The 24969-nt window shown below is 41.6% G+C and overlaps 1 protein-coding gene across 4 annotated transcripts in view; it reads left to right on the top strand.

Moving 5' to 3' along the window:
- The window catches only part of PAX3 (paired box 3), a 74793-nt gene that overhangs the window by 33433 nt on the left and 16391 nt on the right, over positions 1-24969 (top strand). For 2 of the 4 annotated variants that reach the window (XM_032120101.1, XM_032120100.1), the window contains exon 5: positions 16881-17080. In XM_032120101.1, coding sequence (XP_031975992.1) covers positions 16881-17080 — 200 coding nt within the window. Of the gene's footprint in view, positions 1-16874; positions 17081-24969 lie in introns of all 4 variants that reach the window. The other 2 variants (XM_032120099.1, XM_032120098.1) reach the window with 1 other exon arrangement.

Genomic DNA, 24969 nt, shown 5'->3' with positions numbered 1-24969 from the left:
GCCCACTAAATGAAGTAAACATCCAGTATACCCAAATTCAAATAACAACAACTTAAAAAGAGGCAAGAAATCCTTAATAAAACATGTCTAAAATTAATTATGACTAGAAAATAAGTTTTTTCCACTTGCAAACAATTGACAGGGTTTAGGAATCAAGTCTGGGGTCAAAGGGTCTTGATGGCCAAGTCAAAGGGCACCCAGAGATGTATATTAATGCATGTCAGCTTCTAGATCCTAGAGTCAAGCAGTAGTTCATAAAAGAAACAAGGCATCTTAAGAAGTAGTGTTATTAGCAAACATCAGGTCAAAGTTTATCTTTGGGTCAGTGTGTACAGGAGGGTCATCCATTCATGCTCCTAACACAGGCATTATCCTTAAAGCTGCCTTGGCGCAAGGTGTAAAGGGGAAATAGAAATGTGAAGTTTTAACTGTGAAAAAGTGGCAATTTATCAGAGCAGTTTGCAAGATTAAGACTTAAATTGAGCGTCCTTAATGGAGCAAAGGAAAATAGGAATTTTATTTCAGTTACTCTTGGTAGTGTTTTTTGTTTAATTCTTTTTGAAATCCAAAGCTAAAACTTACTTTTGTATGGACATGCAGGACTCTCAGCAATGTCTTTGCACTCTTGCCTGAGTCAGAGTTGATGCTATAGGGGACAGACACGTCTTTCTTTTGAAAGGACCAGTATAGCCAATGTCAAACCCTTTGATGTGGAGGTATTGTAAATCTTTCCACGTGATTCTTCCTGGAAGCCATGGATTTCCTAAGAAGCGTGTTGACCAGTTCATCCCATTTACAACGCTACTTCTGCAGCTCTGCTTTCTCCTCTTCCCACCGCCTTGGGTGTGGGAACCCTGGCGCCCAGGGCAGCCGTGGCCGGGGGCGCTCCGCCACTCAGACCTGGAGGAATGCTCCTGCTGTGCCGGAGCACACAAAGGCTGCCTACTTGCTTTGACAAGCCCATGCTGCAGAAAATCCTTGCAATCTTTTGTGCTTCGTGATGTTGACTTATTTTAGTTCCACGCTAAGATGCTCCCCATTGAAACAAGCCAAAAAAAAAGAAAAAATGGAATACGGTGCTCTTAAAAACTGTTATTCTGATGCCTTTAGGAGGCACTTTGCCTGACTTTCTAAAGAGATGTGTTTGAACGGTGCAACTTTGGTTATGCTTTGGAGGGGAAGAGAAGGGCATAGTTGTAGGAATAATAAATATGACTGTTCACTAAAGCCCATTATGTTTGCATTGAATGGCGATTAAAATATAATGTGCAATGATAACTGAGTATTTCTGGGAACCAGTGTGACAAGAGGTGACAGAAAAGAGATTGTTGGACTTTTACTTGTATAGTGTGAATATTGTAGACCTGAATTGTGCGTTTAGTGCATACGTTGGGCTCCAGAGACGTCAGCATAATGGAAAGCCTTGGCATGCTTGGGAAAACAGTCGTGTTCGCTGCCCTTCACTGCAGTTATAACAGAAGAGTTCCAGTCTCTTATTAAGTCTTTCAGTAAATATTTCTGAATTTTGTGTTGGTAAAATATATAGGGAAAGTCTTAAGAAAAACCCTTGAGCTGTAACAGTCAAACTTTGATGTTTTTTAGACAGAATGCTTTTCCTGTTGGACCCTGACAGTTGGACAAAACTGACTTTTTTTGGGAGCACCTCATATTTGCTAGGAGAAGTTTCCTGACTCCAGATGGAATTCCTGGTTGGGAGTAGGGGAGAAAATGCCTGTCCTGTCTGCTGTGAGCAGAGCATATCCCTGCGTTGGGGAAGGAATGTGTTTCCATGGCACTGAGGTAAAAGCTGTAAGCAAAACTCTCTAGGTCCTCCGAGTTCCTCCACTTCATCTGTGTAACTACCCTCTGCTGGGTATTTGGAGTGTGGGAGAGTCAAACTCAAATGTTTGGGGCTTATTTGGGGGGTGTGTTGGGTTTTTATTTGTCTGGGGTTTGATCTGTCTTCTTTCAAGCACTCACTGGACCTTTTGAAGAGTGGAAATGGAGAAGGAGTTACTGGTCTGACAGATTCCAGTTGGTCTCTACTCTAGAGCATCCTGAGTGAGTGCCATGACCACATGCCTCTTCCTCTAGACAACAAATGATTCCTTCTCTTTCCATGTTTCACAAAAGCCTTTAACTAGATTTTGGTTTTTTTTCCTGCTAGCACAGAATCGGGAAGGCGGGGGAGAAAGCTTGGAAGGAAAAATGTGAAATGAGAAGGGCAAATATTCCCATTCTCACCAAGTTGCAACAATGGTCTGAAAGCATGAAATGACATCAACTGGAAACATACCCAAATGGCAGAGCAGCCGAACCTTTGCTGGTATAATCTGTCATGGCTCCACCAAAGTTAATTTGAAAGTCTGCCTGTTCCTAAATAGGTGCAAAGGTCTTCTCGTGAATTGCGTGTTACCATAGGAAATCACATTAAAGGGAATGGCATTTTGGGAGTCTGTAAGTCATCACTTTTAATGGTAGCTGCATTGAGTTTGATATAAGCGCTCAGGAAATTTGTGGGGTTGAATTTAACTTTGTGAGAATATCTGTACTTCTAAACTGAGAGTTCAAACTCTGTAAAATACTTTGTGCTAGAGCCTGGTACTGACATAGTTTTGCTAAAAAAAATGAGCTGCCTCGTGGGAACAGGCTCCTGAAACCATGTTGTACGTGCGGTGCACAATTCAGAAAGCCAAAAAGTTTGCTCAGTATGTTGGTGGACTCGAAGGCTAAGGAGGACTGTGGGAATCTTGGTTCCTTCAGTGGCTCAGCAGGGTCAAATTTACTTCTAATTCTTTCTCCCTAATTCTGATTGCAAAAATTAACCAAATAAGAACTTGAATTTATCAGACAGAATTAGGAGTTTATCATGTTCCTAAAGAAGCTTATGGCAACATTAGTTGACTACAAGATGGTGCCCACTAAAATAATAAACAATTACTTTAAAAGAGGAAAACAACTGAATGCCAATTAAGACAAGCATCAGAATGACAATGTTCCATTTTTCCACTGTACAGAGAATGATTTGTGGCCAAGGGATTACTTTTGAAATTGTTTTGAATTCTGCCCTTTAATTTATTAAATGAATCCTTCTTAGGAACTTGATTGCTAATTCACTTTAATTTAGAAAAGCCCCACTGTCTTTGGATGTAGGCAGAGCCCTCAGGGGTCTATAAAACTGTCAATAGGGCTGTTAATTTGGCTTTTCTTTTTTTCTTATGGCTTAAAGCTTAATTGTGAGAGCTGGGAAGATGCCATGGTTTTGGTTTGCAGGGACTCAAACAGTGTCTTATGGGTTTCAGATCCCATCAGAAGTCATAGGAACCCTCCTGCTGTTGCTGACATGCCAAGCTGGAAAAGCTGCAAAAATCTGGGGAGGACCTGGGGTTTGCTGAAAGTGAGTCCCACCTGATTTTCATGCTGGAATCGGAGATGGACAAGAACCAAGTCCCTCAGTCTAAATGTCCCTCAGCTTTGGGTGGGTCTGGATCCTGATCCGGATCTGAACTTTTTGTGCCTTAGGCTTGTCTCTAATTGAATCCATGCAAAACCAGACATTTCACATGACTTTGATGCAAAACCATAAATACGCCCATTTTTTATTCAAAACGAAGTCCAGGTTTGCTTAGAAAGATCACAAACCTCCTACTGAACCTTGATGGTCCAGGATTATAATGAAAATTGAAGTCTCCAATGCAACAACATTCCTGGAGGCAAAGATGCTTGATTTTTGTCTTTCTAGTTAAATGTGTTCTGAGGCAGGCAATGATGTCCCACTTGCTCCAAGTTGGACAGAAGATGGTCTAGACCCTTCCTTACACAGACCCTGGGTGTAATTAAGTTTCTTGGGTTAGATCCCGATCAAAAAAAATCTTAGTGGCACTTCTAGTGATTTTATGTCTTATATAGAAGAATATAGGAATAATTCCAAGTAGTATGGGATTAAAAATGCGAAACAAAGCATGGGAGCTTGGATGAGATGTTGTTTGGATTGAGACACTTTTTGCAAACTCTTTTCCTGAGCAGTCAAATTGGAAAAAAAAAACCTTTGGATGTTTGAATTTTGCAAAACAATTTTCGAGTTGAAGGAGACTTTCAAAAAAGTGCAAGGATTTTGGTAATACAAATTCTGGTACCTGAGCAGAACAGCATGACTGTTATTTAATTTTAATGACAGATGCAGGCTCTTCTTTGAAGATTCCAATCTGACCATTCACAGTGAAGCTATCCACTGCACATTGGTTAATCCATTTATATGTGATCATATATGTTAGAATTAAGTGAGTGTTCATCAGAACACAGCCTGGGTCAAAGTTGTTTGTAAAATGTTGTATGGCAGCTGCCCTTAGTCTGTGATTTGGAAAGTCTGACTGGAGTGTCTGAATAGGTAATTGTCACTGAAAACATCAGAAATGTTTCCAGGCCATCTGTCACTCAGCCACTTGTTGTTATTTGTATTGCTATGGTAAACAGGAGCCCTGCTCATGGACTGCCACTGTGCTGGGAGCTGCATCAACACAGATCTTGGGACTTCTCTGTGAAAGGGGCCTAATGATGTAAGCACATGAAGGTGCACAGACTTTTAAGCAGAGATGGAGGCTCTTGAGCTCTATGATAAACAGTGGTCTCCGCTCACTGGTACCCAAACTGGAGCAGATGTTGCCAAGCTGTCACAGCAGTGAAGCTCCTCTAGAATTCCTGTCTCGTTTGGTGTCTATTGAGACAACAAATGTTCTAGGCTTCTGCTGTGAGCCCAAGGGCACAACATTTGTGTGCTACCAGGGACAGAGGTATTGGAGTTACTGATTACTTGGCCAACAGTAGATGAAGGCAAAAAGTCCACTACCCTCTCAAAGTAGCCCTCTCGCATTTGTTTCTGTGGTTTGTGATCCCCTTGGGCAGTATTAAACCTGGGACCCTGGATCTCCCTGTCCTGCTTGTCTAACAATAAAAAGGAAGCCACTTAGAAAAGCTGCCAAGAGCTGGTTTCTCTGTTGATGTCGGTTTTCCTTTGCGGACACAGGAGGCTGGCTGGCAGTGTGCAGCTTTTATTCTTTTCTGTCTCTCTGCTATTGTGCAGAGTTCACTCTGGCAGGCTCCCCCTGGACGCATCTGGGGCATCTGTCAGGCCCCTCTGTCGGGCTCTGTCCGGCTGGGTTGCAGGCCAAGTTTTGACTTCCTAATCTGTATTAACCACTTTGATGTGGCTCTCAGCAGGGTTTGACCTAAAGCAGACAGAGAATTGCATCTCACAATCCATAGGGTATGAATTGAAGAAAAAAATTAGCATTTTAAAAATTTGCTGTCAAATAAAAAGAAAGAGCATGATTTTTGCTGAAATTCAGTCGGGTTTGAATGCTTGTCTTTTCTAAACTTCCTAGAAAAGCCCAGCAAAATATGTTCTGCCTGTTTGCATAGGCAAGGAGGGCGAGCTCTGTGTTAGTGGTTGCTGTTCTTCCAGTACTGATCATGGAGGTTTTTCTCTTTCAGACTGGATTTACAAGATGAGATGCTCAAGCTCTCATTTTAGGACCTGTTATGTTTTCATACAGTGGCAGGAAAATGCCAAGCACTCTGGAGAGTCTGCTTTGGAGAAGCCCTCTTGCTTTTGAATATTCTAGAATATTATGATGTTTTCAGGAGAAATTAGAAACAAGGAGAACTACTTTTATTCCCACCCAAGAAAGCTCTCTTGTTGCATGTTTTGTGATGGAGCTATTAGGACTCTCACTTGAGATGTTCCTGGGTACCCAGCACTGCATGTATGAATCTTTTCAGGCTGTGGTGCTCTAAGTTGTGTACAAGTTGATGAATAAAAGAACTCTGTTGTGTGGTGCCAGAGCACTGGAAGGAAAGATGAAACAGGAGCCAGGATTTTTATAGCTGATATAAAGCTTCTCCCAGATCTTCTCCTGCTTCCCCCTGAAATGTTGAGGACCTCTGGGGAAACAGAGTGAACCTTTAAATAGATGCTATCAATTAACCCTACAGCCGAACAATTAAAGATAGCTGATCTTACAGAGATGAAAGATTGTAGCTAAGAAACTAGGCATGTTAACTTTTCTGGATTCATCTGTTTGCATTTTGGCAATTTTTCCCCCTAATTTTAAATATTGCAAATCTGATTTGGGACACTTTCACTGTTATCTTTGAGAATTTGCCCTATTTCTGGAGGGTGAAACCATCAGTTTTAATGAAACCATTGATTTTCAGTGTGTGGGAGATCATCTGAAAATGAGCTGCTCTTCATGCTCCAAAAAAACCCACAGGCAGTTTCAGTGGGTTCCCTGCCTGGGTAAAAGGAACTAAATTTAAAACCTAGTGTCTTCTGAGTGTGGACATTCCTGATGCCTGAGGGTGGTTGAGGGCTACATCTGAGTCTAGAGGCTGAATCCAAAGACCACTGACACAATGTGATTTGCATTTAATACCAGGAATGTAGAACTAGATTCTTCAGAGTCTCTTTCTTTGGAAATGGCAAGGAGTAAATGAGTTATAGTATGTGTGGCTTTGTACCTTACATATCACTTAAATATTCTCTGTTTAGACAATCACTTCACTTTAAGTCATTGTGATTCTGGATGCTTATGTTGTAGGGACACTGTGGGAAGAGGGAAAAAGGAAATGAGTGAAAATATGTTTTGCAATGTTAGTGTCCAAGCAAAGCCTACAGGACTCATCAACAGGCATTCTGCCACTTCTGCTGTATGCATATGGTGAATGGTTAAGAGAAGCCAGTGTGTTTATCTCACTAAATTTGGTGCAGAGTTACTTCTTCAGTTTTTGGGGCTGCTAGTAATTTAGAGAGACAGTTATAAATAGGTTAATATGTGTAAAGGTTTCAGAGCTGGTGATATTAAGTATGTATATATTTAGTCAAATAATTTTTGACATCTCTACCATTAGGCATTCGCCAGTAACCATTGTTCCCACAGGTTTTCAAGAACATTTATCAGCATCTGTCAACAAATAGTAAATGAGAGCAAATGTATGGGAATTACATATGTCTGTGGTGTAGAGGCTGGATCCAGAGTAACTCCCAGCTGGCATGCTGGGACTTCCATGCTATAAAGGTGCTGGGGGGCTGGCTGCAGACCAGCACAGCCCATAATTCCCTTTCATTAACTGCTCTGAGGTCAGCTGGTGCAGGGCTTTTTTCTGTTTTTCTTATTGGACTGAAAAATTGTGAGTTTTCTTTGGAAATTAAGCTTCCTGTGTTTCTTTGGAGCAGATAGCAAGCTGTGTACCTTGCTTCGTTATTAGCAAGCCAGGGTCCACGTCCTCAGAGCACTGTGTGTGCACTTTATTTTCTCATGTTTGTTTAGTGTCTGTATTTTGGCAGTGCTATGGTCAGGTGACATCTGTGAGCTCCAATAGCTTTTGTGATGTTGGTAGGAGACAGTTCCCAGGAAGTGTAATTAAAGGATGATGCCAGGAGCTCATGGGTGTGCAAACCTCACAGGGTGAGGAACAAGGGAGCATCTGCAGGTGACCAGCTCTTGGATGGACTCAAGGTAATTACTGTAACAGCATCACAGGCGCTTTAATGAATGAAACAGCATTGTGTGCTTCAGGGAATCTTGAGCACAGAGTCCTGCACCCCCCCATGCTGGCACCCAAGGCAAGGACTGGAATGAGAAACCCCACAGGAAGTAACACAAAGAGGTACTGAGCACCCTGTTGCTATCCCGTTGTAGGGTCCTTTTATCCCAAACACTGGAACAACCATAAAGACAGGGGCTGTCTTTGGCCAGTGGGACTGGAGGGCTCAATACTCAGTAGGACCGGGTTTCATGACAGAAGATGATGGATTTTGAGGTCAGCACCCCAATTCTTATGTAGTTGTGATGGAAGTGACCTAGAGTTACTTACAGCTTTTGCTGGAAAAGAAGTATTTGGCAGGAGTAAGTAGTGTCTTGGAAAATCAATCAAAGAAGAAATATTTGGTGAAAAATATAAGCTATTTTAATTGACTGAAATCTGAAAAGCAGAGGGGAAAAAAATGAGTACTTTTAGTTTTCTCTTACAAAAGTCTCCTGCAAGGTTAAGTGATTTCTAGAGGAAACTGCGTGTATTCAATGACAAAATGAAATATTCTGTTCAGGAAAAAAAAAAGTCTGGAAATATTTTGGCCATTCCAAGTCCTGAAAGTGATAGAGATGGTCATATAACTCAGTGTACCTCTGGAGTGGGTTAAAGGGGCTTGAGGGGTGGTTCAGCTGCAGCTGTGGGTTTAAGAAGAGATGATAAACTTGATTTCCCACTGAGACTTTGAGGAGTGTAATCATGACATGGAGATGAAGCTATCTACAACAGCTTGCTCTGCCAGTGTTTGGAATCAAGAATGTTATTAATTCAGGTGCTAGAACTAATTGAGACAAATAGGAAGTTTATTAAAACATTTTCCATTTTTTTTACTTTAGCCATCTGTACAGTTTCTGCTTTCTTCAAAAATATTTTAGCAATAATATAAGTGGAATCAGTGAAGAAATGCAGAGCTGTTGTTGAAAAATGCTCTTCCCCTCTTGGTATTCCCAGTAGTTTGATCAGCTCATATAAGTTTAGGAGTTCTGTTTGCATGGTGTTGTTGCAAAGGATTGTGGCAAATATAATTTATAGATTTTTTTTTTCTTCTGAAAAATCCACACTGCCTTACACAATTGAGAGATTGCTGACAACTCAATTATTTGCAGTGCTTTAACTCACTAATACAGTCTCATTATTTGTCCAGAGACTCCTTCATTTGCTTTATTTAATTTCTCAGCTGACAAATTCCATCTCCCAGGATACCCAATGTTTTCAGTCTTAATTCGTTACCAATCAGCTCTTCCATCAGCTGATATCAGCTTGAAGACATGATGCCAGTCCTTTCTTAGTATGTTCCGGGATTTCTGCAAGGGAGATCTAGCTTTCCTCCTAAGTCTCCCTGTCTTATATTAAAATATCACCTAAAATATCAAATTCCTAAAGTTTCCTGGGAGAAAACCTCATTTGGATTTGTGTATTTAGTTTCCTTCACCTTTTTTTAAATTTAGGATAAAAAGTTCTTTAATCCTCCGGAAGTTTTTCCTTGAAATGTCCTAGTATTTGTAAGTGAACAGACGAGATGTTGCAATACTTAAATACAGTACTCGTGTTCTCAGCGTTAACAGGGATGCTCCCTGTGGGAAGGGCTGGAAAAATCCCCAGACGTGGGCACTCGTGAGCTCCCGGTGAAAAACAAGGAGCTGTGCTTTTGCCTCCTGCCGCCGCTTTTTGCAGAGCTGCTCGGAGTGGCCGGGCTGCGCTCGGGGGACCGGCCCGGGGTGACTCCCAGCCCGGGGACAGCCCCCGAGTGTGCGCTCTGTGCCGCAGCGCTCTGCCGTGCCCGGGTTAGCGCAGTGCCGGCTCCCTCTCGCTGGGCTCTCCCTGGATCTGCTGGGAAAGGTGGGAGAGACTGAGCAAGGGTCAAAGCCTGCCTGGATCCAGCTTTGCTCGTATACCAGTAGAAACAGCAGACTAATCTTCTGAGGCCAGTGAGTGGAAACTCTACACAGTCAGCGAGGCAATTTTGGCTTTGTGGGGAAAAATGTAGCAATTTAATTTTTATTTAGTCATTAAACCTGAGCTAACACTTATGTGAATATCAGCTTTTGAAACCGCAGAGAAATCTCCCACAGGGTACATGACTTTTACCAAATCACTTTTTTTTTTTTTTTTTTTTTTTGGATAATCCAGCTGTTCAGGTAAATCTGATTGAGGAGATTGGTCTTCCTTTTTGCCCTCCCTTGGGTGTGCTCCCTGGACTGTACACATGCATGTGTGTGTACTCCATGGACCACAGGATGCAAGTGCTAACTGCAGTTCCTTTGTATTTAGTTTTCAATGTAAAATAATAATGTTAATAATGATAATAATTATAATAATGACAATGATAATAATAATAGTAATCCCCCAGTGCAAATTTACAGCGGTGAAAGTTGGTATCAGACCCATATGAAAAGCTGTTAAGTACTTTAGCATTACTTGTATCAACAAAGCAAATCTCTTTTTGGCAAAGAAGGTGGGGGAATAAGAAGAGATTTTTGTAGTTGTATTTGCAGTTTCCTTTTCCCTTCCTTTCACTCTAGAAATTCTTTATCCTTTCATGCACAGTTGAGAATTAGCCATTTATTCTTAGTGCTGGCGATGCAGTCTTTGATATTTAAAATGGAATGTGTTCCTTTTTGATGCTCTGTGGTTTTGAATGAAGTACATGCTAGCAGATTAATGGTGCAGAACAGTTAGACACTGGGCATTTTTTTCTCTTTCCATATTATTTCATCATTCAAAAAAAAATTAAATACATTTTTAAAAAAGAAGAGCCTGTGAATTGTCTATTGTTTGTGCAGTGAAATTGTTTTCACAGTGTTGTCATTCTCTTCTAAGTTGAAATCACTGAATAGCTATGAGCTGTCACATTTTTTGTCACTTATAACTGCATCAAGCTGTGCTGACAAAATGTCCCTGCATAACTGTTAATATGCATTGTCATTTTAAGCATGAAACAGTTTAGCTAATGATTTATCTCTTATAATGCAGCACTTGGGGCAGCTGTATGATTTGTCTCTTTAGCAAGTCAAGTAATTTCTTTAACAAAATGTTAAGCACAGATGGGCCATAGGCTGTCAGTTAACCATTATTGTGCATGCATCTGCTTGCCTTCAATGCACTGTTTTATGTATTCAGCCACTTACTTAGGCACAGTCCTCTGAAAAGCGGAACCTACTCTGATTGGCAAATAAAATGTTCATTTGTCTCTTCTTCCTATTGTTTTGTTTTGGTAACACATGTCAGCAGCTCAATTACCCAGTTCATTAACAGCTCCCAGTGGACATGATGGCCAACCCATGATAAGGAGGGCGATTGTGGCACATATGGTCAATAATAGCCTGTCTCTTGGTAATTGTAAATAAAAGTCACTGTTGGCCATTTCCTTTTACTGCAGCTACTGTTTTCCTTTTCACTTTGCCATACAAAGCACACTTCTCTATGTGAATCAGCCCAAACGAAATAAAAATACCATCCATTTCTCTCAAGAAGATCACTTTTATCACTGCAGTGCTGGTTGTTTCCTTTCTGTGCTGACTTTCCAGCTTAGAGCTCACAGGATATGGGCTTGCTCTTTTCTAATTCCAGCAACGGATTGATTGTACTTATTAATGAGTTTACTTAAATAGCACCGTATTTTCTCAACATTTCTCTCATTCTCTCACTGCAGATTTTTTTAAAGTGCCTGTGGAGTTTTAAAAAAGCCATTTACAGTTTTTTTTTGTAAGTATGCCCTTTACAAATAGCAGTGGTTTTCAAAGGAGTAATTGAAGTGTGACTTAATCCTTGTTAGATGAGCGATATTCCTGTCTGGAACAGAGGCTTTCTCTTTGGTTTCATTTTTTCTTCTTTGATATATCATAGTCAAAATGCCAGTAGAACTGGTTAAAAGCAATTCTACTATTTGTGGGTATTTCACATGGTACTAAGTACTGTGCTGTTTTTAGCAAGGTTGAGAATTTCTTTATATATTTGCCCATCCTAAATTTTCACTTTTAATAGGAAAAGAGAAGCATGTAACAGCATTAGCATGTTTTATCATAACTTGTCTGAGAAATCTTTTGTGGCTGCTTGTTTCATTCTTTGTTTCTTGAAATTTGCTTTTGTTTTTCCTCTCAAAGAACAGGAGTCCAGTAGATAACAAGTTTTGGGCTGTGACTTAATAGGGTAAAACTTGGGGTGTCAAAACCCCCCTTCTGTCTTCTTACCCCATGGATGGTGAAGCACAGAAAACGAACACTGAATTGGGTAAAATTGCAGCCCTGAGTCTCAGTAACCTTGCCCAAAAGTGCTTTGGTGGGAGCACCAGAACCTAAAATTTAGGGGTGCTCTTCTGTTGCTTGAAGCATGCTTTATCTTAGATAAACACGGCATTCAGTTGTGGTGTCTAAAGAGCTCACAGGTGGCCGCGGGGTGACTTGGGACCCCTGAGCTCATCCCCTGCTGCCTGCCATATTCATAACTAATCTGTAGTCTCCTCCCCGGGCTGCAGGCACTCGGGGAGTTGTTGAGTGTCAGAGTTTATTTGTCCTGGTTTGATTAGCACAGACCTGGCAGGGCGTATTTTCTTTTTAATGGCTCCTTGCTGTGACAGTGAGGTTTTGGGAGGAGGAGGAGGAGGAGGAGAGGGGGAGCCTGGCGTCATGTTTCTCCAGGCAAACACAGAAAAATGAAGGGCTGATGTGCTGTGAGGGAGAGAGGTGCTCTAGAGTCTTCATTATATTTTTTATGGATATAAGAGCCCACCCCTAAACAGAACTGCTGAGAGGGAAGGAGAGAGAGGGCTGTTACCACAAAATAAGGATGTTGTTCTATCTTCCTGTGGACTTTATTTTGAGGAAGAAAAGGATGCTTGGTGTGTTTCTATCCTGTTGACTGTTAAAAACCAGCTGCCGAAAGCCTACCCCAACACAAACAAGGATCCAGGCAGGAATGCCCTGCTCCTGGCCATTGCAGGGAGTCAGCACCAGAGGTGTGTTTGGGGAGCACCTTGTGTGCCTCTGACACCCCCATCCTGGGGCAATTCTGCTGCTCTCCTTCCCTTTCCTCCTTAATTCCCCCGCAGTGTGATGGAGGGCTGTGTTTGAGCCCCCTACCTCTGATGGGAAGAGGCAGTGTTGGAGGGACGCCTCCAGGTGCAGAGGTTTGGGGAGGGGGAGCTGGATTAACCCCTGCTGAGCATCCCCTTCACCCGGGCTGCCCTACCCAGCCCCCCAGCCCGCCGCCCCCGCCTCCACGGCAGCCGCCTTTGTGCCTCCTGCATCCTGCCAGGCAGGTGTCAGAGCCCTGAATGCGGGCAAAGGCCCCACTGATGGATACCACAGATGGAGCGTGGAAATCGGCCCAATAGGCCTCAGCCACAGGCCATTTCTTAGGACCCAACAAAAGCCTCCAAATAAGTCAACAAAAATCCCAAAGATCACAAAGAGAAAGTGTCATTTGTCATTTGCTGTGGGTTTGTGTGGGGGTGGCGGCCCTGCTGCACTCCCCTCGCCTGCACCCGAGCAAACACGAGGAGGTCACTCGCCTCGCCTCAGCCTGGATGGCTGCGAGAATCAGACGGGCGCCGGTAGCCACTGCTGCCCTGGTGAGCCCCAGGGCCGGCAGAATGAACACCTCAGTGAGCCCCACAGCCAGTAGAGCAAACACCCCGGTGAGCCCTAGAGCTGGGGCTACCCTGTGCACCCCAGGGCTGGCAGAATGAACACCCTGGTGAGCCCCACAGCCAACAGAATGTACACCCCAATGAGCCCCAGGGCTGGGGCTGCCCTGAGAGCCCCACAGCCTGCAGAATGAACACCCCAATGAGCCCCAGGGCCACCAGAATGGACACCCTGGTGAGCCCTGGAGCTGGGGTGGCTCAAGGGGGAAGACCCTGTGAAATTAATCTTGCTTAAATAAAAAACTGAGAAGATGGATGTGGAGGGTAGCTAGCTAATAAAGAGCTACCACAAGCCTCCCTGGCCTTTGCTATTTTTAATTTTTTTCATTGTCCTTATTTTAGTGAGATCCATGGCTAGACAATTCATTCTGGCTGTTACACTAGGTGGAAGAGGCTGTATAATACATTATTAAAAAATGTAACGGTGCGTGAAGAGCTGCCAGAGAAATTGTGCTTCCCAGGGTCACAGGATGATAACCTCTCCAAGATAACCTCTCTGCCTGCCTCTGTCAGGTGCACTGTGTTGCAGCCCTAATGCATGGGCTTTAAATGGTTGTCATGTTATTGTTATTTAATTATTCAAATGAAATGTCTTGCTGAGAGGAAGAACAGCCCACAGAATGACCTCTTGTGTGTCATTTTGTTGTTCGGTTTTTGCCCCGATGTGTCTATTTACAGTGTTTGGAAAAGGGATGATTGCAGAACTCCAGGTGACCAAATGCCTGTGACATTGGGCAGTGGGGTTTTGCATTTGTGGTGATAATCAGCATGCAGCACTTCCTTAGGCCACCAGATAGGTCACGAGCAGTTAAGGGACAAATAATTTCTCTTTAATTCTGTAATTCCTTTTTTAATTATTCTTTGTGACTCAGCAACTAGTAGTGCTGTTGGCTGCCTCTCCCATTTTAAGCTGTATAGTAAGAGGGGTTCCGGTGATCCCAAGGAGTCCAGCCAGGGAATCTCCCAGGGCACTGAGTCTCCTTCTTCTATTTATAACTCGAGGTGTTGGAAAATTAGGATCATTAGAACACATGTAAAGGTTAGTGATACGCATGTTTTTTGTCTGTGGAGGTGATGGATGTAGAAATAACCCAGCTAAAATCTCACCAGCTTTATCTGTGCTGAATAATATCTTTGTATATTATTGAAGTCAATAGTCCTGTTAGTGAGATACTGCTTAGAGACAGGGCAATGTGCTGTGGCTATTTAACGTATATAAAATAAATTCTGCTTGTCTACAGGCTGAGGTGTATCCAATTTTTTTGCTTAGCCAGTACTGATTGGCTTCTCAACTATACAAAAGTCTAATAATGGTATTTTAATAGCAAAAAATAAGAATAAAAGCTTCCTTGAGGATAGTAATACTTTGTAAGAATACTTTGTAAGAAATAAAACCAGTACAGTTTGTAGTACAGACATGTAACTATCCTTAGAGATTACATTTGTCTGACTTTAACATCACAGGGAAAATAAGACAAAAGAAGCTAATGTTTTCAATAAAGCTGCACATAGCAGCCAGGCCTGGCAAAAGGTAATGCCAGTGAAAGCAGATAGGTATGAAAGTAATTTCATTTAATATACATTTTTCCCCTACTTTAATTTTATTACTTTCTCTTTAAATTCTTGCACTTGATTATGCATATTGTTCCGGACTCTTAGATACTATAGGTTTTTTTTTTAAACTGGTTTACCTTTGTTCCTTTCATATACTGCTTAGTAAAATATAAAGTGAAAATGAAATGAAATCAGGGTTTCAGTTCTGCATGCTCTTGCAGAAAGGAATAAGAGCATAGGGAAACATCCCAAGATTTTGCTAAGTCTTTATAAAATATTTTTAAGAAGTTAATGATATGTCTCCTGATACTTCCCACTCAGTTGGTGAGGGACTTCATAAATTTAGCAGTAAATATCCCCTTTAAATTGCACAGTTTTAGCTGGCTTTTTATAGGCAGATATGTAGATGTTTGAAGAAGTTCTACACATACATATGGAGTCTGAAAGAGTAGTGAAAGAATTCCTGACATCTTGGGATTTGACTTCCTTTTCTTTTAAACTCATTGTACACAATAAAAGGCAGCTTTTGTCAGAGGAGTTGTCTCCAAAACGGACATTTCTGAGCTCTGTTTCAGATCTCGCTACACCAGGTAACGGCAGAGTGCAGTGGTAGCCAAAGTGACCCTGGTAGTGTGGCTGGTGTGCTCTCCTCCACCAGTCTAGCTGGGCAGTAAGTGCTGTACTGCTTAAGGTGGGTGATTTATATCTGAGAGTGACATCGGGGAACTATATTTAAAATGCCCTGTTTCTTTTTATTCTTGAATGACAGCATGGAGCCGTCCTGGAGGGTTGTAACTTGGCAGTTGCTGAGGAAGGCAGGTGTCACTTGGGACCCCAGCTGAGAAGATTTGGGATTTGTCACTAATTCTGACAATGTTAATTATGTTAATTTTGGGATACTCTAGATTGCCTGTTTAATAAGGACTGAACTTGAACTGTTTGGGATAGGATGTTTGTGCTGATTCTCCTTTGTTCTAGAGAACAGTATTCTCAAAAATGAGAACCTCTTAGTCCAGTCTTACTTGCGACAAACCTTCACGGCAATTAAGAGACTCTGGGAGTTGATGTTTGTTCAGTATATCGATGTGGAAATCCATAGGAGATTCTCCTTATGTCCGTGTGTGCTGGGTCCAAGATATTGATGCTGTCTGGAAAATGAAGACACCTTTCACAAAAGAGCCACTGGTCTAGCAGTAATTGTTCTTTTTTTTTTTTTTTTTTTTTGTGTGCAGAAATTAATAAACTTTTCAGCTGAATTATCCAAAAAAGCACTTTGTGTTTCTCATGCTCTAAGTAAACAGATTATTTACAGGTGTATTTATTAGCTCAAACAGCTTGAGTGAAATTGGAAGTGTAAGATAGCTAGAAATGAACATGGTGGGGGGTTTTAGCTGGAGCTTGAGAAACAGTTTGCTTCCAAACACATTACATTAAAAGGATTCTATTAAATCACTGTCTATATCAATAATTTCTTTGGCATTGTTGAAGTAGTAGCAGCAATGCTTGTATTTCCATTGAACAAGCAGTTTCAGCATCGCTGGGGAGTGTCTGCCCTCTTTAGGTGGTTTCCCCTGAAGACTCAGGCGAGAAGGAATGCTGGTTGCCTGGACAGCAGCTGATGCAAGTGAAGACTGGCTTTGAAAGTCTACTTTTTGGTTCATTATTGTTTGCTGGAGAAAGTGAATGTGGTTGGATAGTGGAAGAGGCTTTGCTGCCTACACAGTTATAGCTCTGGGTTCAGCTGTAGCTGGAGTTCACTTGATTGCCAGGGGAAACAAGCAGTGCTGCTGGGATCTGGCTGGCCCTGTCTGTGACCTCACTATCTCCATGCCTGTGAAGTCCAGAGTTTCCATATTGATTTCTCTATAAACTGCTGATTGCAAGAGTTGGTAGCCCCTTCCTGGGTCATGTTCATGCTGTATGTGATTTGTTTCTTGGTGAGTTTCCTCAAGCTCTGAATCAGGGTGTGTGAGGGGCCTTTGGTCCAAGACAGCCTCCATATGAAAGGATGTCATTGACTGATTCAGTATTTTGCTGTTCTTTCTCCTTAACTAAAGCTAATTTTTGCCTTTTTTTTTTCTTTTTTGAGCATCAGCACCTCAGTCTGATGAAGGCTCTGATATTGATTCTGAACCAGATTTGCCTTTAAAAAGAAAGCAGCGTCGCAGCAGGACAACCTTCACAGCAGAACAACTGGAAGAGCTGGAAAGAGCCTTTGAGCGGACACACTACCCTGACATTTACACTAGGGAAGAGCTTGCGCAAAGAGCCAAACTCACAGAGGCTCGTGTCCAGGTATGTATTTACAAGCTGCCTAATGAAAGGAGTTTCCTTTTCTGTTAGCGTTATATTCTTACATGATCCTGCTCCGGAGTAGAAGGAAAATGTGAAACAACATTGTTTACAGCTGTAGGGTTTTTATGTCTGTACCTGGACGTTGGTTTTTAACTGTTTAAGAGAAGCGCTTTAAAAAAACTTTTGTGTCTTCCCCATTAATTTTTCCATACCTACCATGAGTATAATACTGAATCTTTGGAGAATAAGAAGGTCTGATATCCCCATTTGTTTGTTTTATGCATTTGACAGCATTCTGCATGTAATCAGGTCAGCTGTTGTGCCAGTTTATGGTTATTAAACTGATTTCATCTGGTTTTGTCTGGGTTTTCCAGGCATTAACAAAGGAGAGAAAAACATTTTTTAAAGGACTGTGTGTCTACAGAGCCATGCAGGTGAGCAAGGTGGCTGATGCAGTATCTACAGTTCACTTTTAGGTTAGATTTTGAAGTTGACTTGGTATAAACTCTGTAATATCTCTTTTATCCCCACTCTCAGTTTAATTCAAAAGAAAAAAAGTGCTCAAATAACTTCTAAGCCTCCACAGCCTCATGTAGATATGGATTGTCTAAAATAAGCTAATGTACTGGAGCTCTAACATGAAGTGGATTTAAATTTTTTGAAAAAAACATGAACCTGGATTTTTAGCTGTCTAAACCCAGGAAAACAGCAGCCAAATTATTCTGGAGTAAGCTGCACCCCAGAGTTCAATTTTCGTTTAGGACTTATTCTGTTTCATATCAAGGAAACACATCCTGTGAAAAGTTTAATACTGCAAGCAGAATCTTCTGCTGCTCTTTCACCATTTGACATTTACAAATTGTTGGGAAAAGTACACCCTGTTTAAATCAGTCGGAGTTGCAAGTGTTACTAAGCAAATGTGTGGTTGGGTGACAAGCAAAACGTTGAAGCTTGTGATCTAACAAAGGAAGAGAAATGAATGGTGGCTTGTGGTCTAATCAAGGACACAGGTGAATTTGGTTTCTTTGGTGAAATGCTATTATGTTTTCACCTTTGAAACTCAGCCTGAGGCATTCAGACTGTGCAAACTGATATAAGCAATACAAATACCCCTCTGATTTTTTAAGACAATCATGGCTATTGCAGCATGGCTGTATTATTGAGCATCTGTCTTGAAAGGTCCAGACTTTTTGAGTTTTACCTGCTAAATGTTTTTGCAGAAGACTTCACACCACATTTCTTGTAAGTGTTTGTTATGACTGTGGGAGAAAATCAGATGTGTGGATGAATTTGTCTGGAAGGCAAACTCAGTGGTGCATGACTCTTTTCTTAATGTGTTTACTGAGTGAAATGCTTGCAAAACAGCTTCATATATAGACTTAGGCCAGGTAAGACCAAATCAAGCTCTGGGAATCATTTGCACACAAACATAATAAAGATAACTTGCCTCATAAGTGTTGTTAGCAAGGCGAATGGGATCTAGGATATGATGTTTTAGTCTATGTTACCTTCAGTGGAAAAATATGATAAAATGAAAAAGACCTTGTTCATGTTTTTCTAAATCAATGACCCACAGCTAGAAGAAAAGCAGAACTCTCATTAACATAACAGCTGTCTTAATGTGGCTTTAACCCTGTGACTTTCTACATTCCTCATGGCTTCCTTGGTTCCCTCGAGACGCATCCTGTCTCACACCGCTCGTATGATCTACAGCCTCAAGAATTCCCCAGTACCTCTGACATGGATATTTTACCTAACCCAGCATGGAAGAGAGTTCCCAGTCAATCAATGATTAAAATACCAGAACAAAACCTTTCTGGATTAAAGATGAGCTGGAGTTGAAGTAACCAGCCTGTGGGCAGTTTCCTAGTGCACTCCATCTGTCTGGTGCCCTTGAAGGCTGGCAGAGTGATTTAGCAGTGGATTAAGGGATACAGGATTTGCCTTATCAGCATTCAGCACCTCTCTATAGCCCCTTAAAATAGCCACATATGATGGGCATGAAATAAAAGATGACCTGTAAAAAGAAAATAACCCTAAAAGACTTGAGGCTGAGAGGGCTGGATAGCCATACTGAAGTAGTATTCAAGCTTTCTTAGTCACACTTCTTTTTTTGGTAACAGTATGACAGAGATCAGAGATAGCAAATTTTATATGGATATGTACACAAAGATCTCTTTGACTGTTTCCCAATAAAGCGTCATCTAAAAGAGCTGGCTCTTGCAGCCTGAATCCAACTAAGCCCAGAAATTTACTTATTTTTTTCCTTTGGAGGTGTAAGATACAATTTTGTAGAGTTGTTTATATTGTCTAGGTAGTTATTTAGTTGATTACAAGTGGATCAACCTTGCTATTCCCTCAGTCCCTCTGTGTAGCACTTGCATCTCATGTTTTGTTTTCTCTACCCTGCCACCCCCGTGCTTCCCCTTTCCCTTCTGTTCCCTGAGGCCGTCTATTACTCTTGTGAAAGGAAGAGTCTTAAACCACTCAACCATGTTTTTTCTCACTCTGCCACTGCTGAGGGGTAACCAAATGCATGTTTCTAACCTAGTTGCTTGGAGGTGGGGAAAAAAACTTCCCTCTGGTCTAGGATTAAGCTTAAATCATGTCAGCACCTAAGGGGAATTTTTGAGAGCGACAAGCAACTGAAAACAGGCTTTACACTGTGAATGTTTTTTGTGCACCTAATCATGGGGACAGGAAAGGCTTTTGGGGAAAGAAGCGTTCCAACAAACTTCACGTTGTAAGAGTCATGAGATATGTGACTATAATCGTTGCAAATATTTCAGCACTGTGTGTAATAAAGAATTAAAATGCTCTCTGAAATTCCTCCTGTAGTGCCTTTCCGCTCAAGGACTGTTGAGTCCTTCCCCCCACTGTTTGAACCTAGATGTGATGTGGAGCCAGGACAATCTCTTCTGCTGCCTCTTCCAAAGGCACTTGCTCTTCTCTGCACATTAGATGCAGAAGGAAGGGGAGAGTTATTTGGTCTTGTGTATTTGTCAGATAAAATTCAGAAAGATAAGCACTGTTCCAAAGGAGGACCCTTCATTTAAAAATAAAAAAATAGTAATACTCTGGGAACGTGAAGTTAAAGATTTGCATATTTTGAGTAAAATTGCAACCTTGCAGTGCTTTACCCGTCCAGTTTAAAACCTCATTAAAACTATCATTATGTTGCAGTGCAGGCCCGTGAGGTCTGTGGCCTGTTTTTACTGACAATCTGAAGGCAAATTTAAAATGTGAATTTATCTCCAATGTAGATCAAAAGCTCTTTCTGAGCTTCAGGGCTGTGGAGTTTTGGTTTCTGTAACAAATGGTGCATAAGGAATGAAGTGGGTAGTATCTTTTCTGGCCACCTTTGATTCCCACATCAAGCTTGTTTTTAGACCTAGGTGGACTGGGCAAGCTTTGGCAGCAGCTTGGGGCCTGTTTCAGATTGGTGGTGGGGGATGTTTATGTCAATCTTTTGGCAAAGGATTTTTAAATAAGTTTCAGGTTTGTCCTGTGGCCAGCCAGGAGCCTGCCTTGGCCAATGGGGGCTGGCCATGCAGGCTAATCTTTTGGGGCTGTGTGTTGATGGCAGGCATCCCAAATTGCCAGAAATGTGGTGCATGAGACTTGTATATTGGATCATGTTAAGGAGTGCCCCAGCTGTATGGATCCTTGGGGCAGGAGGCCCTGCTGTGAGAAGCAGCTGGCACATGGCCTCCCTGTTTAACTCCAAAATGCAGTGGGAAAAATTTGGTTGGATTCTTTTTCGTCCATGAATAATGGTGAAAAAGTAGGGCAAGTCAGGAACAATTCTGAATCGTGACTGTTTCCCACCCTGAAGAGTTTCTTCTCAGCCAAATCCAAGTTTTCAATTGATTTCCTTGAAAAAAAAAAATTATCAACAGAACATGTCTGAAAATTTAGGCAGATCTCTCCAGGCTACTAGCATGGAATTGAATGTTCCCATGTCAAACTTGTAATCAGATTGTAAGCTATTGTAAAAACCTTATTATGACCTCAACAAATAAGTCCCAAGAGCTCAGAAGTCTTCAGTAGCTAGAAGAAAAATTATTTTAAAAGTATATTTTAAGTGTTGTGCTTGCATATTATTTTCTTCATTTCACTGTGCTACAGGGAGGGAAAGAGTTCAGAGAGGAGTGAGGGGAAAGGTGAGAAAAGTTATAACTCTTGAGCTAGTAGTAAGGTTTAAAGGCTCTGAAGTCCAGTTTCTCAGCTTTAATAGTCTTTTCTCAGTAGAAAACAGTGAAAAGCACTCCCTGAAAAATCACTGGGGAGGGGGAATCTGTGCCAAAAAAAGTCTTAACTTGCTCTCAGCCCCTCTGAAGTGGTTTGAGCCTGTAGACTGAACTGCCCAGTCCTATGGGAAGATGGGGCAAAGGAATGTAGGATGGATTCAAGAATACTTAAGACCTTTCAGCAGATCTTTACAGTTATTCCTGATGTGGTTTATGGAGAATTTCTGATGCATTTTCTTGAGACTGAACCTCTTGCATCATAAAAAGGCAAAAGAAAGAAAATGCTGTGTGCATCCTTGCAGTAGATAACCCTGTAATTGCAGGTCCCCCCTCCCCTGTAAAGGGGAAATTCTTATGGGGAAATTAACCAACTGCATTTGTATGCAGACCCAAGAGGACATTTTTAAATATAAAGGAAAAGAGGGATGTGATTTTGATTGTCTCTTTCTGGTCCCTGCTGCCTAAGGGCTCTAATTAGTGTCACTTTAACTTATAAATACACAGTTCAATTTGCTTATTACTCAATAATTTTCAGAACTATTCCACTGCAGCTTTTTAGAAGTATCATTGTAAGACTGAGTCAAAGTCTTCTCAAAGAAACCTAGGAGATCTAAGTATGCTGGATCACACTGGGAGGTGGTTGGAAGTCCCTAATCACTTTGGCACAGTCTTCTGGCTTTTTAGTCTGTGTTGATTTTTTTATTTTGTGTGTGGTGTGTTTGGTTTCGTTTTGACTTTCTTTGCTTTTGTTTTTTTTTTGTTTTGGGATTTTGTTTGGTACGTTTTTTGCTTTTATTTCCCCCCTCTCACCCCAGTATGTTTTCAAAGAACTCTGATTTCCAGCACATTGATAACCCATAGTATCCTAGACAGCATCACTTCCCATCCTCATAAAGAAAAGGCTTTGGCAGGCAGGGAACCTTCAGCCTTGTGTCATTCCCACTGGTGGCCATGGCATGTTGCTCTCAGCAGGCTTTGGGCACAGCTTTGGGGTGCTGTGAGGGAACATGGTGTGCATCTGTACACAGTGGACCCTATTCCTATGAGGCTGGGGGTGTGCAGATGTCACAGCCAAGCTGATTTTCCAACTAGTTGTGCTAAAAAGCTGTTTCTACTCTTTCTTCATCCTGTGGCTGGTCCCTGGCAGTGCTTTCCCTGCAGCTCATCGTACTGATGGTGAGCCAGGATGGAAACTCACAGTACTGCAAAAAAAAAAAAACAGAAAAGGGAAGATAAAAACTTCTTTCCTGTGCACACCCTCGAAGGGCTGCTGAAGTAAGTGAGGTCTGACATCTGTAGGGACTGCAGGGCCCTGAGGCTGTCTGTAGAAGTCACACTGCCGTGTTTTGCAAAGGTAACAGAGTTGGCTCTGCCCAGGCTGGTGCAGCTCAACTTTGTTTGCAGTTTCCTTCTTCAGCATCCCCTCTTCCCAAGGCACCCCTGCTCCTTCTGGCACAGCCCACATTCTTTCCCTGGTGGAACATCTGCCAAGGACTCCGGCTTCCAGGATGGTCAGACTTTGTTTTGAACATGTGAATTTTGTGGGAAGAGAGAGGTGGGGAGTAGTAGGGTGGGGGAGGCAGTTACCATGAAAAATATCATGAGGAAAAACCAAACCAACCCCTCCCTTCCCCCATCTAAAATCCATCTAAAATTAGAAGTGCCGTTAACAATACATCAGTCTTTTGACTTTGTGTGTTTCTGGCACTCATGCTTGCAATGGTCAGGACTTTGTATAACAAAATATCCATGGGTTTTTTGCAACATTCACATCTTGAATGTTTTGCCCTGTTGAATCAGAGATCTTTTTGCCTTAAAAGCACATAGAGAACTCTGTGTTTACGATCAGACTGTCAAAATGTCAAGGCTAATTACACTAGTGTGTTCCCAAGTGAATAAATGCATCTTCTAAAGAATATCCTGTTGAGATCAACAAAATAAGATATTGGCATGATCACTTGCAAACTACTTTAAGAAAAAATTATAATAAGAGGCAGGATCTAAATATTAGGAAATAGAGACGAAAGAAACATATTAGTTCACCTTATCCACTCTACATTGGTGCAAAATACAGTTTTTTTGTTCTGGTGCAGAGTGATTTCTTTTTTGGTCAGTCCAGTCCCAGGTGCTTGAAAAACTGGAGCCTCCAGTACTTAAAGGGCTACTTTCCCCCTCTTTTGTCCTATATTTCATTCTCTTCAGTTCTATTTTCGAGATAATAAATTTTGGCCAGACACTGGGATTCAGGTTTGTTTCCAAATCATCTGGATAATTTACATTCCATCTTTGAAAGTGACATGGGACCCAAGGAGTCCAAGCCTCACTAAAATGAGTATGACTTGGTTTCTGTGCAGACATAGTTTTTGAATGCTTGGGTCCCTCAGCCAAGCCGTGTTTCCTTTGTCCATGTTTAGATAGTTTAGAGTTTGATTTCTGTTGTGCCCTCTGCAGGGTGGAACTTTCTCACAGAATGACGCTTGAGATCTCCTCCAGGGCCTGCTTTGTACTGGAAGCATCCCTGCATCCAGGTGATGATTGTGTGCCTCTCAAAAGGAGGTTATGGAAGAACAGGAACATCCTATGGGGGCCTGCTAGATTTGAAAAGGCCCCTCATACGATGAGGATTTTGTCATGTTGGTGGAAGTTGAAATCTGTTGTACATAAGGCGACATTGTATTTAAATCATATTGGAAATGTACAAACAAAAGACAATATTTCCCCAGGTGTTTACAATATGTTTCTAAGCAGACACACTGGCTTGTGGTGACTAGATTCATTTTTAAGTCTTGGCTTGAGATTAGCAAAGTTTTTCAAGATTTCTTTAGTGGTAGTAGTGTACACAGATTTTTCATGATACATTTGACTAATTTTAATAAGCATCACACAAAATGTAAATAAAATATTTAAGTTTGAGTTATTTAGGTTTCAGTTACTGAGTTTCTAGTAACTTTTTCTTGATTTGGTGGCTTTTTTACTTTCGTTTTCTTATGTGCCTCTACCATTCTGTAGTGGTGAGCTTGTGTGGTATTAATGGCAATAAAACGTCCTCTGCAGTTTTGAAATTGTTCAAGGGGTTTTGGTGAATTAATTTTCTACTAACTCTGGTGCTAGTCAGGTGCCATCTGCCTTCCTGCCACCCGGGGAAAGCAAGGGGCCAGTGCCAGAGGACTGTGCCAGTGCCATGGGTGCCTGTCAAGTAACACTCATTTAGCACATCCCAATCACATAGGACTGAGGCGGCAATACACAGTCTTGTTTCTGCACAGCCTGGGCAGGTTTCTGCTCCCCTGCAGAGTCCCACTTTATGTAATGGAGCTCCAGGTGGCAACAAAGCTCTGCACAAGGATGTTCATTTTGTGGCTCCTGCAGACTTTATGATACCATCGAGTGTGTCCCTTTCAGGGATGTCTAATAGGTAGCTGCAATTCTGGAAAAAATACAAGTCTATAAAATGAGCCAAAAATCTGTCTGTAAATAAAAGTATAAAACTTAGCATTTATGTAAATTGCTTACTACTGAATTAAAGTTTGGGATCTGACTCATTTTAGTAAAGATCTGGAGTTTGAAGGCAAATGCTTATCTGTAGAGGAAACAAAATCTTGTTACCTCACTTTCCTGAGCGAAATCCATTTACACAGT

The sequence above is a fragment of the Corvus moneduloides genome, chromosome 10 (genome assembly GCF_009650955.1).
Source record: "Corvus moneduloides isolate bCorMon1 chromosome 10, bCorMon1.pri, whole genome shotgun sequence".
NCBI classification, from domain to species: domain Eukaryota; kingdom Metazoa; phylum Chordata; class Aves; order Passeriformes; family Corvidae; genus Corvus; species Corvus moneduloides.
This window is presented reverse-complemented; position numbering and strand designations above follow the sequence as displayed.